Source organism: Apaloderma vittatum, unplaced genomic scaffold (genome assembly GCF_000703405.1).
Source record: "Apaloderma vittatum isolate BGI_N311 unplaced genomic scaffold, ASM70340v1 scaffold27533, whole genome shotgun sequence".
NCBI lineage: Eukaryota > Metazoa > Chordata > Aves > Trogoniformes > Trogonidae > Apaloderma > Apaloderma vittatum.
This window is the reverse complement of record NW_009710287.1, coordinates 1,414-19,028: the sequence shown is the minus strand read 5'-3', so window position 1 is coordinate 19,028 and position 17,615 is coordinate 1,414. Positions and strand designations below refer to the sequence as shown.

The following is a 17,615-nucleotide window of genomic DNA, read 5'->3' as shown; positions in this document are numbered from 1 at the left end:
ATATGATAATTAGTACATTATAAATCAGAGTGAAACTAGGGGGAAGAACATGAAGTCATACATACAGCATGTAAAATTTTTTTTTATTGTTCTTCAGAAGGGCTTGGGGCTTGGTTTTTGATCCAGCTCAGCACCTTCCCCCCTCCAATCCAACTTCCATCATTTCTCAAATCGCTTTAACTACCACTATTTCCTTTCACTAAAAGTATCAGTTGTAATTTGCAGAAACAGAACATTACGTTTCTAGCTTGTGAGGGGAAGGTAAAGGTCAGAATTCGGTAATTTCAGCATGATCTACCTTTCAGGTGGACTCAAACTTCACCAGATGTGTTATTTCCCTACTGTAGCCATCGACATCACCAACACTTCTGCGTCTCCTTATTAAAGAAATGAGATCTTGAAGGGAGGAAGAAACTCAGCACAGGGACACAGCTCGAGTCAGGCTACAGACCAAGCTGTGTTTTCTAGTCACGGACCTCAAACAGGTTCGTCAGCTTATCCGCAAAGCGAGGGGCTTGACAAATACTGTTGGGGTTTTTTTGACTTAAAATTTATAAATCCCTTCCAGGAAGAGAATTCTAAAAGCCCACTACCTGCGTTCTGAACACGCTTGCACGGTCAAGCTGCAGACTAAAAGTAGAAGTCTAGAACGGGAAGGAATCCTGCCAAAGCAGCTCCCACGGCCGGCAGCTGAGGTATCGGTGAGAGATGGGTCCTGCTCCACACCCGCTACAGGCACAGACCAGCAAAAGCCTTTGGTGGCTCCACGGCAAGAGATCACAGGAGAGCATGACCCTAAACCTGTCCTCAGAGCCTTCCGCGGCTGCACGTTACAGACATAACGTCAGGTTGAAAGCACATGAGGTCACTAACGGGGCAGGGCACTGAGTTAACGTGTGTTTGGTAGAAATAGCTCGGCTGAAACCACTTATCGCCTCGATAACCCACAACACCAACAGCTCTAGAGAGAGAGCAAGGAGCCAGTCCGCACTCCAGAAAAATCAGCGTCTTTATGGCCTGCCAAGGGGAGCACAGGATAGGCATGTCGGTGTGTAACTACAGGTTCTCCCTCCAAAAAAGCCTGATAAAAAAACCAGCAAGGCAGTCAGTGGTTCAGCTGAACTGCACATGAGGGCTGGCCTGGGCAAGCAACCCGGCAGTCACTCGTGGACCGTGTTTCTGTGTGCGTACCAGCCTCACCTAGGGTACGATGCAAAAGAGACCCTCCCCTCAAACCCTGATTTACTGTGTTCAGCAAGGCAGAGAACCTGGGCAGCAGCAAAAAGCCTTTTCTTCTTCCTTATGAGAGATAAAATTAATTTTAAGACCTTGCCTGGATTGCCCCTTGCTCACCTAGGACATCAGCCTTCCACCAGGATAGATTTTCTATCTAGCAACAGAAAGACAACTGATGTTTCAGCCAAATTCTTTGGAAAAATAAGACTGACCCACACACCAAGTCACACAGACGTGCACACACACACTCACGGTTAAAAGCACCATCTCCCACCAACCAGAAAAGGCCTTTAGCAGATTCACCACAGATAGAAGGTCGTGAGGCTTCTGTTAAAGCTCACCCGAAGTTTTTTCACACCTGCAGTCTCTGAACACCATGCAGACACACAACACAGACATCTCTAGAATATGCCCAGACTGGGCTTAAGGCTGTCAGACTGCTCTCCTACAGCTACAAAGGCTCCTCCTCATGTCTCTTTGCCAGGTCCCAACAAGGTTAAGACAAAAAAAAGAAAAGGAAAAATAAAATAAAGCAACTCTATTTAAGAGTTCCATAGGAATTAATGTACCAGGCCCTAATTGTGGGGTACTTTCCTCAAATCAAGAAAATAGTTTCTGCACAAGCCAATGCTCTGCTGGTTTTCCTTAGACATAAAATTTACTTTATTTCTTTTCTTAAAAAGTTAAAAATACAGAAGGTTCAGAAACTTATTTTCTCCTTGCAGGTGTTCAAACTGCAGCTTAAGGAGAAAACAATCCTTCACTGAAATGTTTCTCTCAATTTTTTTTTATTTTTTTTTTTTTTTCAATCACCACCATTAGGACAGAGGTTGAGGAGCACTGACTTCACCACTAATTTGATGACGTAGTTTGATTCCAGATTCACATTTCCAGGTGCCAAGAGTCCAGAAACCAGCCATGTTAACTTCTGCCTTCGTTTGAGATTTATTTTTTGTTTTGTTTATTGAACACAGCAGTGACCGTTGGCATCTTTGCAGCGTAATCGCATCTTAGGTCGGTATTTCTCAAGGTAAAGCAGCTGTTTGGAATTGAAAGCTCCCCTCCTTTTCCTAAAACAGAGAGAATGAAGGCTAATATCAATGGAAAAGGTACTGCTTCGACCGCCATACACATTCCAAGGCAGATTAGTCCTCGTTTCAAACCTTTCCTGTACCTACAAGACAGCCTTTTGGCTTGGTTCTGTGTCTATGGACACTTTGAGGAAGGAGAAACCAGACCAGCACAAGCAGTTCATCACCTATGTGCCAACATTAAAAATCAAAATCCAGTTAGAAAATTTCATCATATTTTCTTGGACTGGGAGAGTTTATTTCCATCGCCAGCAGCCACATCAAGGTCACCATCTCCTTGCAGAGACATGTGCTACTGATTACATTCGCTAAGTACGACCATGACATTCAGCTACAAATACAGAACAGGTTCCCAGAAAAGAACTTCTCGGTACCATAACCGGGAACAGAAAAAGGGAATTTAAGCAAGGAAAAACTCAAGAGAAATCTGCTGACGGCAGCACCATCTGCAAAGACAACTGAAGACCCTGAGAACCCATAAGAGGATGAATTGCTTTTTGGCAAAGCTCGTTCAACATAACCTTACCTGCTGGGCTTCATTTCAAGATCTGATGTTATCATTAAACCCACAGAGCTCTGCAGTCTCATCCTTCACCAGTTTCGTTATTTTCCAGACAGGGTGGTTGCTGACATTTCCTGGGTGAACGCACTCACCCACAACACCTGGAGGAGTGCTGGTGCTCACCTACTTCCTGCACAAATTCTGCTCGGGGGCCCAACCTCACTAGACTTTTTAAAATTTTTTTTTCTTTACGAGCACTTAGTGCCTGTTGAATTCATTCACAATTTTTACAACCCCAGCTTAGACATCTTTTCCTCCCAAGTTCAAAATCCAAGTCTTAAGTCAATGGCTTAATATATAAGCCCAGATTTGGAAGTTAAAATTAAAAAAAAAAAAAAGGAAAACAAAAGGAGACATCACTTTTTAACCCTCATCTCTAACCAGAGAAAATGGCACAAGCGTCAGCATTCATGTCAGTCATGCCTATTACTGTCAGGACAGAGCTACCAGAAAACAAATCGGAAATCTAACAAACTTTGCTGAAGACAAAGGCTGCTCAAATACAACGTGAACTGAGAAATTTCTTGAGAAAAGGGAAGTTTAACTTACTGCCTTATAAACTGAACTGCATCTTCGTACTTCATTCCACATTCAATGAGAGCAAGTGCAACCAGTACAGGAGCCCTAAAGGAAAAATCAATATTTAAGCAATGGCTAGAGAAGCAATATACTGAACCCCTCAAAATACATCAAATTAACCTATGAACTGATAGTTCAGGTATTTTCTCCTTAACCATTATCTACAGAACGACATTTGTCTGCCGAGTATCTAATCTAAAATTTCTTTTAGCAGACAACACTGCTCTCAGCACGCGTTAAAATGAAAATCAATATCTCCTTATGGTTTGGGGCATGAAACAACAATTCTAGACTTTTATGCTTTCTCATTTCACTATGACCTAATTTTCTTCTTTGCTGAAACAAGCGTGTAACACTTCTCACGTGACCGTAGATTTAACTGAGGCAGATCTATGAAGCATTGAACAGATGTGTTAAATAGACGTTTTATTTTTTTATTGCATGCTGCACATGGAACTGGGTGTTCCAAGGACATCAGAGTAAAACATTCTACTTCCGCACTTCACTTCCCAAAAAGTTGTCTCTCTTGACTACAGTTGAATTCCCTACTACACAGACAGTTTTCCAGATTAAAGCAAAACCTGTAAAGCTCTTGCTTCTTCCCTCTGCCAGAAGCAGCCCAAGAACAGCAACAGAAAGGTCATTCCTCAGGGAACACACGCAGCACGAGTTTGGGTGACGCACAAGAAGGGAAGCTTCTGGCACCCTTGGGCCTGATACTACGCAAGAAACAGAGGCGCCAAAAAATCACTCCAGTGACAGACGGCCACCATTCTAAAGGTGTTCCTCCGATAAAAACAGAGCAGAAACGGATCCTCAAATGTTAACTGACTTTAGGTTTTTGGCTCATGGCTAAGTACTGGCTGTTTTTCCCTCTACCTCTTCATTTCCCCATCACTTCTTCTCTAGAGGTAGGAATTTAAGAACTTGACACGCTCCAACTCTGCGCTTACTTGACTTCTTTAACATATCTTTTTTGCCCGTTCATTCATGTCCTTAAATATTAAAGTGTTACTTGGGAGAAAACAGATAAATTGGCATTTACGTAACACCAGCCTGTGACCTACCTCCCAAACAAATAAATTAATTTGAAGCCCACTGTAAAAACAAGAGAGCAGAATACCGACCTTCCCAACCCTGCGACACAGTGAACAGCGACGCAGCAGCCAGGCTCTTCACGGAATTTGGTTTTCAACAGGTTTAGCCAGTCGTCAACTATCTGATGTGGGGGTGGTGCTCCATCATCAAATGGCCAGTCCTTTGAAGGCAAAAATAAAGTAAAAATTAAATGAGCTATACCAACTTCAACCCCTAATCGGCAGCAAGGTGACCATAACCAGGGGCAGGGAAATACCACGGATCACATCAACGATCCTGTGGATATTTTTCTGGTTGCCCAGAAGTTTGCAAGTCAATATCCTAAGGCAATAGTAAATGTTTAACAAGCATCTAATTGCACTTTTCAAGAAAATTTCAATAAAACTCTATACCAGCTCCTTTGTAGTATAGAATTTTTAGAAAAATAGCTGCCCTTGAAATCTCATCTTTAAGAAAAACATGTAAAAATCAATAGACATTTCAAAAAACATGTGAAAGATGAGAACTCTGCAGACTTTTGCCTGTGGTCCTGTCGACCTTTTAAAAGACTATTTGTACTTCAGACTCTGTACGGAGGAGCAGCTCCTTCGTCACAACTCAAAGGGATGAGCAGAGAGAAGGTACTTCATAACAACTCTAATGGATCAGCTTGTCCAGCTGCCACGAATCTGACAAGCAAGGCAGTTAAATTACCTGGGTATTTTCAAATCAAAAGGAACACGTTCACAAGCAAAAAAAGAAAGAGTGCTTCGGCGGCGGCAAAGTCAATAACCAAGCAGCATTTACAATCCCATTTTTCTGCCTGTTAAAGGGAGGGCAACATTTAAACTTCCCAGGCTACATTTAACATCAACATGGCTGTAAATCAAAATTACATGTGAGAAGCTTCCCATTTTCTCGAGGTCACAGCTCTCTCCTGGAACTGGTGCTAAGCGGAGTATTACATGTCCTGCATTTCAAGACCAAGCACAACATCACATGCTTTATAATCTCCTCGGACACAGCAGAAAGAGCACTCCAAGATGCAAGGGGAAAAGAAAAAATAATACTTAGTAGCTATTTGGTACTTTTCAAGGCAATGCATTTTACAAGAGAGACTCATAGGTGAGTTCCACATTATTCAATCACTTCTCCAAACAGCAGGGAAACTGCTTTTTTCTTCCTTCCTTGGCTAGAAACAAGTCTTCATGTATCTTGAGGTTAACATAAAGTAATATTCTCTGAGACACGGAATAAGCACGCAGAAACTCCGAGCAAGTGCAACCAAAGGTAAAAATCCAGCAGGACTTTTCATTTTGAACTGCACTTAGTGCCACCCCCCAATACTTCCTGAATCCCAGACCTCAGCCCAGGAGCAGCTTATAAACGTGTCAGCACTGAAAAAAGGTGCAAGGTGGAAATCTGTGTCTCGGAACTACAAAACCAAAAAAGCTTCAAGTTATTGAAACAGCTTTACATGCGATTAATTAAGGAAGATACACAGCCTGAAGAGTGCAGGGACCTCACCTTTTTTTAAAAAATGTGAATTTAAAAATATCTTGGACAATGGAGGAAAACAAAAGGCTACAGAAACAAGATCAGAAAGTAAAAGCTTTTCTTTCTAATAAAAGGCTTTTATGAGATTTTCCACTCAATTACACACTGCCAGCTATATTATTTCAGGCCTGGTGTCACCCAGTGGCCCAGGAAGAGACGTATGGGCTGCCAAGAGAAGAGGCATTACCCGCTGCAAGATGCTTTCTTTTGACACTGCCCGGCAAAGAACGGGATTTACACGTCGGTTCTGCGTCCTAGATTTGGATTAAATTAAATCCTTTCCTTCAGAGCAAATACAGGACTTTACCACGTTGCTTTCGCTTACATGTTAACAATCACGTCCACACAACTGTGCTGGCCTGAATTAATCACAACCGTCGCTTCCCCGCAGAGCATCACCTTCCCAGGACCAGCACCCACCGATAAAGCGCTGCTGCACGGGACACTGCCCAGAACCAGGAACAAGAGTAATTCTGGGACTTAGAGGAGCAACTGTGGCAAAGTCTTGCAGGTTTTTTTTACCTCCTTGATTATGAGTTCTGCCAGCAGCACCTCCGAATTCCTGTCGGACAGGATAGAAAACAAATTGCTAAGCTGAACGACCAAAACAGTCGTTAATAACCAGGATGATGCACTGAGATTGCACAAATGGAAAATATAGCTCCTTTGTGCCACCCTGCAGTAGCTGGGAAGGATGATAGGTGAGAAAGGGTGGTGGTTATTATTTACCCTTTCTCTGGAGCAGCACTGCTCCGCACAACAGCTCGGGGTTTGTCAGTCAGCAGCGACTGCAGGATTGGCAGTAAAAGCACTTTGAGGTGACGAAGATCCCTTTCTTCAAAACCCATGTGCAACTGGCACGCTCCCAGAGCTGCCTGCACGTGCGCAGGATGGGAGTGCGGAGCTTTCCCACCTTCAGAACCAGAGCCATGGCCACATCAGACGGCAACGAGGTCTCATGTCTCCCAGTGGCAGTGCCGACTGCCTGCTGGCGCTCGGGCACGGCCATCGCGGAGGGCACGGAGCATAAAGAAAGCCTGATCCAGGGATGAATGGCAAGTGAAGCACTGATAGAGTAACGACAACGAAACGTTGTTAGGAAGAAAACTATCACAGCCTCCTTGGTTGCCAGTCAGCGCAAAAATACTTCCAGAAAAGAAACCTACCAGTTCTTCTGCTTTAACATTTCTGTCACAGACGAACAGAACTGGAAGAACTTCAGAAGCTCAGAGAAACTAATTCTATTCCCACCTCCTGTCTCCCGGATTTAATCTCTGTTGATAAACACGCGCATGCAATAGTACTACCTCACGCATGGAACATCTAAATCTCTACTTTCTCACTACGCCATCTGCCAAAGCAACTCTGAAGCTGCCACATTCCACCCATCTTGCCAGTACACGAGCCTGCACCGCGGCGTGAGAGCAGGCTTTGCTGAAATGCTCTCGTTTTCACTACGCTTCTGACCTCAACAGTTTTAAAATAGACACTAATCTCTCTCTCTCAGGCTGTGTTTTTAATCTTGATGTTATTTTTGCAAGCAAATATTAGCTTTAAGTAGTGACGTGTTATTTTCTCAGCCAGCTGGTAATTCAATACCATTTCTGAATAGCAACAGGATTCTGCGTTGAAAAAGCGAGCATTTATAGGGAGGAAAAGCTATACAGGGGGTGGTCATGTCGGTGACAAGTTTATCTGAAATAGCAAAACAATACTGCAATACAGTAAATTAACTACGACAACCTCATGACTGGGATCATCAGGATAAGCGATGACGTTAGCAGCAGAACTTCCCCGTTGCCTCCTGCTTTCTACTACTTGTAACAGATGCCTGGTGGATTTATGCTCTCTCCCATTTTGCCTCCTGCAGCAGTGGGATACTAAGAACTGGTACGTCTCCATGTGGAGAGAGGCTTGTTAGCTGAGGCAAACGCACACACGATTCTCGCATGTGTTGCTCCAAGTGAAAGGCTTTCCAGCAGAACACTGCTTAGCAGAGCTGGTGGAAACAGCGTTTCCAGTTTTTCGAAAAGCTTCCTCAAAAAACCCAACACTCTGCTTTCGGTTCAAACCTAGCCAACACCAAGTTTTTAAAGTCTGAGAACCAAAATCCCTCATCTCTGTCAGATACACAGGCTCCTGCAGCTGCCTGCTACACTTTGCTGGAGTTTACTCACGGCTGCAGGAGCCAGGGCTGGCGGGCAGAGCTGGACACCTGCAAAACCACCCTAAGTCTTCCAGGGAGAAGTCAGATCTCTGCTCTGGCACAGCAACACAGAAATACTCTTAAGCCCCAGCTTAAACAAGGGCTCTGAGGGCTTCTACACCAGAAGTTTAATCCTTCCAACCTCTGGCAACCTTGGGAGTATCGCAGCTGGAGGGTTCCCAGCAGTGTGTCCGAGAACACCACCATGTCCAAGCCCGAGAGAGCTCCAGCGCGAACACAAATGCGATTCCAGAGCACAGCCCTGGAGCAGCGGTAGCCCTGGAATGACTGATTTTTCCAACAACACCGAGGCACACGTGGCTGCCTGGAACTGCAGCAAATGCTTACTAGGGCCAGAAGCCAAGAAACCTGACTGACCTGCACGTGGAGTTTTCAGAGATATGCCAGGACACAGATTTTTCTCCTAATGGAAAACTGCGTAAGTTTTCCTCTGATTGAGCCATAAAAACCAAGAGGCAATAGAAGACTACCTGCAACAAGAAAGTAAGATGCAATTCCTGGCCTCACAACATAACATTACTCACTCCAGTAAAATAAACTGATTCTATCTGACACACTATAATAATTCAGAAGTATTGCCTGGAAAAATACTGCCTGTAAGCTTAGTATGAGCACACACCTATTAAAAAAACCTCCCCTAAAACACCAAGGAACACTAGACGATCGAGTCAGACAGTCATTGCCTAACGTTACCTACGGGTAGCAGCTGAGGAATTCCACCTGCTGACCAGGGAAGGCACCAGCAGCCCGGCACCAATTTCGAGGTGAGCAGGGATGAGGCTACAATCAATATCTCACCATGGTAGCCTGCATCAATGTGTCAGCTACGGTCTCAAGAGATGGAATTTTTTGTAAGGATGGAAGAAGGGAGTTTTATCTGCACTTTGAGAAGGTCAACAATAAAGTCAAGAAGTGCTGCATCTAGAGAGAAGGACCAAACCAAGTTGTACAAAGGCTGAACAATGGATTTGTATCAAACTGGTCATTACAAGGCAACCAAAACATCTCAAACAAATGCAGAAATCCAGAAACAGACATTTCTATTCCAACTGATGTGCTCAGGCAACAGTAATCAGCAAGCACAAAAGTGCTGCGAGCTTCTCAAGGCCAGGTGGGGATCACACTGATTTGGCCGATCTGAAACAGTCGTAAACTCCTGCCCACAGCACAGAAGCCACTCCCGCCACTTCTAGACATGAAATTTTTCATTTTTAGGCAGTTTTAAAAGACAACTCACTAGAACTTGGATTCCTTCTTTTTCAATAGGAGCTTGATCGTAAGTGGCTTCACAAACTCGCACCAAGGTTCTGACTCCGTACTTCTTCAGCTCCTTTAAGGAAAAGGAAAACACATGAGCACACTGACAGAGCGAAGAATTAAAAAAAACCACTCTCTCATCAGCTACAAAACTGAACATTTTATGCAGTGTCAGTGGTGTCGTGACTATTACATAGCTCCAAGGTGACTACACAATGAAGGAGCAAGGGCCAATGCAGAAAGAGAGGGATTTATGGCCCACATTAGGACAAAGGTTACAAGTGACAGGAATAAACGTGAGACACCACTGAATTCTTCTTCTCTAGGGAAGTGCCAAGGTGGAAAAAAATTGCGTAGAGAAAAGCAAAATTAAAATAGCTGCTTATATTCTCCAAGCAGCTTCTTCTTCTCTTTAAATAGAAGCTTGGAACTGTTTGCTTCAGCCAGTGTTGACATTTTGAGGCAGGGAGGAACAGAACACACACACCACCATACCCCAGCTTCCTTGTAATGCACTATAAGTAGCACATTGTGCTAGATAAATAATCAGAAGATCAAACAAAAGCTGTTCCAGTTCACTTTGAAGGTTCATACAGCAAGCAGAATTTCCTCTCATGTTTGGACTAAATCACTGTATCTTCTAACAATTAGCCATAATATCTATTGCAGAGTCAAGATTTCTGAACAAGGAAGCCAATCCACAATAACGGGGGGGAAAAATTTATATATAAGACCAAAAGAATGTGGCTTTCAAAGTTAACCACTAAAACTGGAGCAGATTCATAGCAAAGAGGAGACTGATAAATGCTGGAAGTCCGTTAATAACCACAGTCAAACATCAGTATCAGATGACAGGCTCTCTTTGGAATGACAAAGACCTGCATACACAAGATAAAAGCCCTGTAGATATAAGATATCGGGGCAGAAAGATACAGCAGGTTTAGAGCAAACTACAAGAAATACACTGTACTACTGCTTCTCTGGTGAGACCATCTGCTACTTTTCCAGGAAACTGAATATTAAATGCTGCTGTATTTAAGAACTTGTTGTGTCAGTACTGGTGGGACCCACTGCCCATCGTAACTGACTTTTCCCAGAGCTCAATCCAGGCAGAAGTCATTTTTCATGGATAAATTGTGGCACCCAAAATCTCTGATAATTCCAGGGCAGTCTGACAGGGCACATCCTGTAAACTGAGACATCACTTTTCTCCCGCAGAGTAGGATTGAGAGGTCAGAAACCAGTTACAACCATTAAAAGCCAGAAGGTCAATATATTAGAAGAATGTGAAAAACACATTAAAAGATAAGAAAAAAAGCCTGAAGTTTCAAGCAACACGTAACATATAGGCAAAGCATTGAGCAACGTGCACGAAGAACGTGCATCGAGGGTTTCTGCAGAACGTACGAGCCCGTTAGGGAAGGAGGCCGATGCTTGACTTGGCTGCCTTACCTCTATGAACTTGCTGAGGGTTGAATTGGTTGGGTTGTGAGTGATCAGGAAACGCATATTCTCGTAAGTAATTTCCACGGGGGCTGGACGGTTCATAATGGCAAACAAAACGTGTAAGGGGCCAAAACAATAAAAGAAAAAAAATTTTAAAAAAAAAATCAATAACCTTGGAAACGTTTCACAGCAGAACACATTAAAAAGACCACTAAAATGCCTGGGATTGATCAGAGCTTGCTTTGACGGCTTTGTTCCTTAAAGAATTCGCTTCTAGAAGAGCAGGTTTGCTTCAGAATCCGCTTGAATTCAACTTCAGCCTCAACTACTGCAGGTGGTATCCTTCCGACTCCAAAAATTCCGACTACATGCAAGACTAGGCAGCCTGTTCTACATTTAGGCACTGGTGAGGCAAAAAAGTAAGGGCAGATTTTCTCTCCACTTTGTTTTCTTGACGCTTAGTTTTGCTAGAGTCAGTAAAAGGAATATGCTTCCAATGGGCAGAAGATATCCCATATATTTGAGTGTGTTCGCTGTGTCCGGAGTCTTCAAGGCAGAGTTATTATGGCACGTAGATCCCCCTGTGCTGAGCTCACTTGTCAGCCAGGATGCTGTGCTGGGCCTGGCAGAAGTCTGCCCTCACGCTCAGAATCGCCATAAATGTGCGACGTATATTCCAACAGAACCCCTAAAGAGAAGAAAAACAACACGTCAAGAGGACTTGTTGCTTCTATTTCCAGCAACACCAAATATTGACCCTCCCAGAGAAAGTCAAATTAGACTAGATAAGGCTATGTTTAAAAAAAAAAAAAAAAGAACAATCTTTACTGGAATCCTGAGAGCTGTAATGCCAAATATTCTTTCGGCACAATGAGTACGCTCTAGCCCAGAGACACGGGACTCCTTGTAGCTGCTGTTCCCGGCAGCCACGCACCGGAACCAAGAGCGAGGAAACCTTTCTGTGCTCTCTGCAGCCCCTCCTTCCCACCTGGGTGCCCTAAAAGAGGGGAAAACACCACTAAGCCGAGCACACGCTTCAAAGGGTCTCTTGGTGCGGTCATACCTGCTTGGCTTAAACCCAAGTATGTGAAAAACAGTGTTGGTGTAGCTTTATTTTCTGAACAAAATAAGCAGTACAAACAGAAACAAGATGATAACCAAACTGCCATGTATCTGAGCTTTTGCCAACAGATAAATTTCACCAACACGGTTGTATCACCAAACTCCCAACAGCAGCAGGGAGATACCTTCCAGAACGCAGTCATTGCAAAAAAAAACCCCAAATGGTCATTTAGCAGCAATAACTTTTAGTTATTCTCAATCTTATTTGTGTTTACAGACCAGGCTATTAAGACAGCAGCAGGTTCCAGTCCTAACACGCAGATGTTTCAGCAACAGCAATAGGACAAGGAATAATACAATTCTGCCATGAAGTTTAGGGGGATGAAAACCCAGTTAACCCAAAGTAGCTCAACTCATTTAAGGCTGAAATACTAAACAAGCAACACGGCTTTCCACCGCGTTTAAATAAGCGTGAAGCCGAAGAATTGCTACTGACAATTGGGTTTTTTAAGGAAAAAGTTATAAATCAGTTGAATAAAATCCAAACAAGCAGCCAGAAGTCACAAACCCTCAACTCGAGCGGAAAGGTCAGCGCGGCACACTCAAGTGAGTACAATTAGGGCAGAACACACGCGCAGGGAAGTTCACACCCCAAACTGCTGGTGCATTCAACATTTTAATGAGATCCTCACTTTAAAATGGTCAAATTAAGTGCTACAAAATTACCTTTTTCACTGACATGAAGTCAAAAATCACCTAAAGAACAGCAATTATTTCCTTAAAGAACAGCTTTCAATGCCAAAAAAATACATTAATTAGGTTGCCAGAGGCAAGAATAAAGATGTTTTCAATAACCTCCCCCGACCTTAATGCAGTTCTTACTCTGAGTGACTGAAATACAAATTTCAAAAATGAATCCTAGAATCTTTTATCAGTGTAAAAGCTGCAGGATTAAGTTTCACCGCAGATGGAAGAGTCCCATCTAAACGCATTACGCTCAAGCCCCTTACACGTGAAAATTCTTGCATGTTTGTCACAACTCTCTCATACACACATTACCAAACCTCACAGCAAACGCTTTGTTAAAAAGCGTTACAGGCTGCCAGAGTAATTATGCACGAGCAACAGAACGGCTGAAGTCGCAGCATCCACATGTGTCCAACACCTGGAAAACTTGATGCAAGGAATTCTTTTTTTCAGGCAAACACTGGCCTGGTTTTCCCCCATTTGAACACGCACTCCAGCCACGCTGACACGTCCTGGAGGGTGACCCGCAGACTTACACTACAGGAAGAGATTCAGAACTAACTTTTGAGGGCTAACAAGGTCATTTAAATAAAAATAGCGATCAACAGATCTTGGCATAGGAGATCAAGACTTGGATCCTGAGTATCGGAGGCTTCCAGCGTTACAAAGTTCACTGTTGTGATGGGAAGAGCTATTGCATCAAATTGAAACAAATCCTTCAAACGTTGTTCTTTTCAGCACCAATAATTTGGTTGGAAGAGCCTCATCCAGCGCTATTTGCACTGTGAGGTGTATCAAATCAGGGCATTACGGTTACACTTCTCCTCCCTCAAGCAAATCAAAGAGGGAATTTCATCCCAATTATTTTTGAAGTCTTTTGTAAAAACAATTTACCAAGCCATTAAGAAAGGACACATGGAGATGACATGTTCCAGTAAATTAAGTATGGCAGGGGGAGTCACCAGCTCAGATCTGCAGCCGCTTGTGGTCTGACCTTGGCCAAGCCATTTTCAGTAGCTCAACCCATCTGCAGAACAGGAATGGCACCACCTTACCTTCCCCAAAGGAGTATCACTGAAGCATTTAATTAGCTGAGAGCTAAGGAGTGATTAAAAATGTAAAGCACTGTATTTAAGTCTGAAAAAATTACTGCCAGAAGGATAAGGAGTTTATGTAGCACACAACCCTATTTTTAAAAGTTTGGTTACTGACACGTATATCCCTTCCTCCCATGACTTTCAACTGCTAACTGTTAAGCTAAAGTTTAAGAAGAGAAACCAGGCTTCGAATTAAGAAAATGAAAAACAGGAAAAACCCTATTGTCTACAACTTCTGATCTCCCCAAGTAAAATTTCTTCCTCCCTGTGTTAGCTAGCAAATTTGCACTTCAAAATCCCCAGAGAACCACGTGTTCTCAAACCGACACCACCAAATAATAACCAGGTCTACGCACAACACAAAACAAGAAATAACTTCTCATCCAATTAACCTTTTTATCCTCAGAAAGCAAGATAGCACAAGGGGAGAAACCAAAAAATTACAACATGTTTTGTGTGGCTGGCCTCAAAGGGAGCAGAAGTATCCAACACATCAATGCTACAAATGACATGCGACAGGCTCCGTCAGGAACCAGAGGAGGAGAAAAAGCAGAGAGAGAAGGACAAACAAGCCGAGTAATAACCATTCACGCACCTGGAAAGAACTAGATATGCTTGGAAGTCAGCTCCTGATGCTGTTTAACTTAATTAGCAGGGAATAACCATCAATCAAGATGCCTATCTTTGCAGTTTAGGGAGCTCTGACAGTCTCTGACCTACACGGGACTAAGGTAACACCAAGCAGCAGCACGAGATCCTCACCTCTCCCACAGCCCTAATGAGGCCAATTTGAGAAGAATGTCTTTCAAAGTGCTATGAACGTGCAACGATAAGCTTAAAACGAAGGGGCAGACGTATCAACTAGCATAAATAAATCAGAGTGATTAACTAATGAAGAGAGAAAGCTAAATGAATTCCTGACTTGGTGGAAGCTGCACTTGAGATTGCCGTAAGGGAAAGCCCAGCACACCTACAATGTTCACCTCCAGTGGCTGCCCCGTCGATCACGGCATCGACTCCTAAATTAGATACTTCAATAGGGCAAGTCGCTTGCCCTTCTGTATCGAGCCTATACAAGCTCAGGGAGACAGGTCTAATGAAAAACAAGTAAAAAAACATCGTAAGGAATTCCTAGTTCCACTACCTCCTTCAAAACACACCAGTAAAAGTGCTGCCTTAGCTACACCGAGAGAGAAACAGCTCGCAACAGCTGCAGCTTCCACGGATTGCAAAACACGGATACCTTTGGAAAGGTCACTTGGATCACCTTTCAAAATAACCCAGCGCACAGGATGCACAGCAGAGCCCGCTAATTTGTCAGCCAGTATTTAAAGAATACTTCAGTGCTTTGAAGACCAGTGTTTTCAAACCATCTCAACTCATTTTGCACCTGTAAGCGGCAATCTGCATTTGCTGGTTACCAAGTCCGCTCAGGAGCTGCTCAGTTTTCCTCTTTTTGCCTCTTCCTCAAAACCTCACTCTCGTGGCTCGCGTTTACACACACGCAGCCGGCACCACAACTTGATCCCGTAAAAGCTGCCATTCCGACAGGAGGCTGGAGCCCAGTCGCGCTTGTTCTGACACTCCGCGTCCATCCCAGGTCACTTGTCCTTCCCACGTAGCCCTGCTGAAGGACCCACATTCTATCCACACACCATCAAAACGTCCTGTTTCAGCTGGAGCACAAGGTGCTTTTCAAGCCAAAGAATTCACCAGAGACCTCCAAAACGAGCTTTCAAACAGTGGCAACACATGTTTGCAAAACCCAGCTTTTCTAAAATACACTCGTCCTAGTACAGAGAAAAGAGAAACTCTGGAACTAAGATTCTTGGAAAAAATTCTTGAAGGCTCTCTGAAGGAAGCTTGCTCAGAATGACACGTGCCTAGAGAGGGGTGAGGTCAAAAATTTTACTGTTCCACCCTATCCACCCCCGTCGCGGAGCTCCCTCCCAGCCTGCTGACAAGTTCTGTGGGTGACTCATTCGTTTCCTTTTGCACTAACCCAGTCGCTCAGTTCGAGGCCATAAAACCCACAGCAGCAGATAGAGATCTGCCCTAGCAAGAAAAAAAAAATTAAAAAAAAAATCTCAACTTAAAAGTGACACATCAGGAAGCAGTAAGAACTGCCCCATGTACCGTGCCAGACGACGCAGTGAGAGAACAATCCTGCAGCAAAATGCAAGACTCAGAGCTATGCAGAAAAAGTTTCACTGCCATCCCTAAATTTGGGTGAGGTCAAACCGCCACATCCAAGCCAGGCATCGATGCGCGGAGATCAGCAACCTGGCTGGCTCGGCAGTGAGGAGCAATTAGATCCTGCATTAGCTCTTTCAGAAAGAATTGATAGGCATATGCATGCTTTATACTTCAGGGCTTTTCTTTCTGTGAAGTAGAACCTGCTTCATAGTTAAAAATTCTCTTCTGACACAGGATTTTTTCTTTTTTTGAGCGCCTTCCCCACACACGGTTTAGTTTTGAAAAACCCTTCAGAGCACACATTTGAATGTTATTTACATACCATGGCCCAAAAGTTTGAAGTTACTAAAAGTGTTTGAAGGCAAACCCAAAAAGCCCTGCTAAGTAAAATAAATTAAAGCTATTAGCCTGTTTAAGTCACAGAATTATAGTTAAGTAAACTCAAAAATTATTTTGGACAAGAACTCATTAGTATGTGATGCTAATTACTTATTCTTAAAAATCCAAATGCTGAGTTGTCTAAGCTGTATCAACTACTGGTCTTTGAAAACATGGTCCTGCAAGATCATCAGCTCCCTTGACAACTCAGACTAAAGATTCTCACACTTTAAGATGAAGTATCAAAAAAAAAAAATCCAAAACCCATTAACAAGTCAAGCAGGACTTAAAAGCAATTTCAGATCACACGGCAACAGGGAAATTACTCTGTGAAGTTACAGAGTTGAATTACTCGTATCTTACTCATCTCACTGATTTGAATTTGCCATATACCTCTGCTGGAAAAATGACTTAGTGGAGAGTTGGCTCCTTTTCCATGCTCCTGTGGCAGTTACACTCAGTCTGACAACTGAAACCGAAGCTTACTGATAAATTTCACTGCACGTCCACAAAGTCTCGATTGTTACAATCCACAGACCATTATTTCCAGCAGAGCTAGACTTTCAGTGTAAGAGACCAAAAAGCGTTCCACTTTTTAGTACAAAACAGAGAGAAACCAGAGGTAACAAAAAGGCACACGTAACAGTGACCTCACAGAGACGGCACCCAGCGCCTAAAGCGTTGTAACTTTTCAGTTACGGGATCACGAGATTTAAGATCTCTTTACTCCGTCACAATTAGTTTCATCTTGTGGCTCATTTTTCTAAGTCAACAGCCACTGCAAAGGTATTTTATACTTCCTTATGATACACACCAGCCAGATACCGGCCTAAGTAGGTGCCAGCCTGATCTAGCACGGTGGTTCGCAAGTGTCAGAAAGAGTAACTTCTAGCCTGGATTCTCAAGCCATTAGGTCTATTTTTCAGTGTTTAGACAGAGCTGTTTTAAATCTCCAACTCCTTAACAGGCAAAGAAGCTGTCAAACTAATCCAACTCCAGGAGGCAATGCAGAGCTCCTCTCTGCCAGCTCAGTAATCAGGTGCATCACCGACAACATGTTTTCTCTGCCAAAGGTACTATCAAAATACACAGCCTACACCATT

The 17,615-nt window shown here is 43.4% G+C and overlaps 1 protein-coding gene across 3 annotated transcripts; it reads right to left on the bottom strand.

Moving 5' to 3' along the window:
- Positions 1-2,056: 2,056 nt before the first annotated feature.
- On the bottom strand, positions 2,057-11,721 carry LOC104272299 (protein tyrosine phosphatase type IVA 2). Of its 3 annotated transcripts, XM_009867253.1 has the most exons (5): positions 11,039-11,721; positions 9,567-9,659; positions 4,596-4,726; positions 3,439-3,513; positions 2,057-2,306 (listed from the first exon to the last, which is right to left on the bottom strand). In XM_009867253.1, the coding sequence occupies exons 1-5, from the start codon at positions 11,132-11,134 to the stop codon at positions 2,198-2,200; spliced, it is 504 nt and encodes a 167-aa protein (XP_009865555.1). In that variant the 5' UTR covers positions 11,135-11,721; the 3' UTR covers positions 2,057-2,197. The 3 variants fall into 3 exon arrangements, with proteins under 3 accessions (XP_009865555.1, XP_009865556.1, XP_009865558.1); XM_009867254.1 differs by lacking the exon at positions 3,439-3,513 and having other exon boundaries at positions 11,039-11,680; XM_009867256.1 differs by lacking the exon at positions 9,567-9,659 and having other exon boundaries at positions 11,039-11,680.
- Between the last annotated feature and the right edge of the window lie 5,894 nt (positions 11,722-17,615).

Coding starts and splice junctions, on each gene's coding strand:
- LOC104272299 (XM_009867253.1), bottom strand. CDS start 11,134: ATGAACCGTCCAGCCCCCGTGGAAATTACTTACGAGAATATGCGTTTC. Junction 4,727..9,566: donor AAGAAGGAATCCAAGTTCTA/GTGAGTTGTCTT, acceptor TTGCCTTCAAAG/GACTGGCCATTTGATGATGG. Junction 2,307..3,438: donor GCAGTTCAGTTTATAAGGCA/GTAAGTTAAACT, acceptor TCTCTGTTTTAG/GAAAAGGAGGGGAGCTTTCA.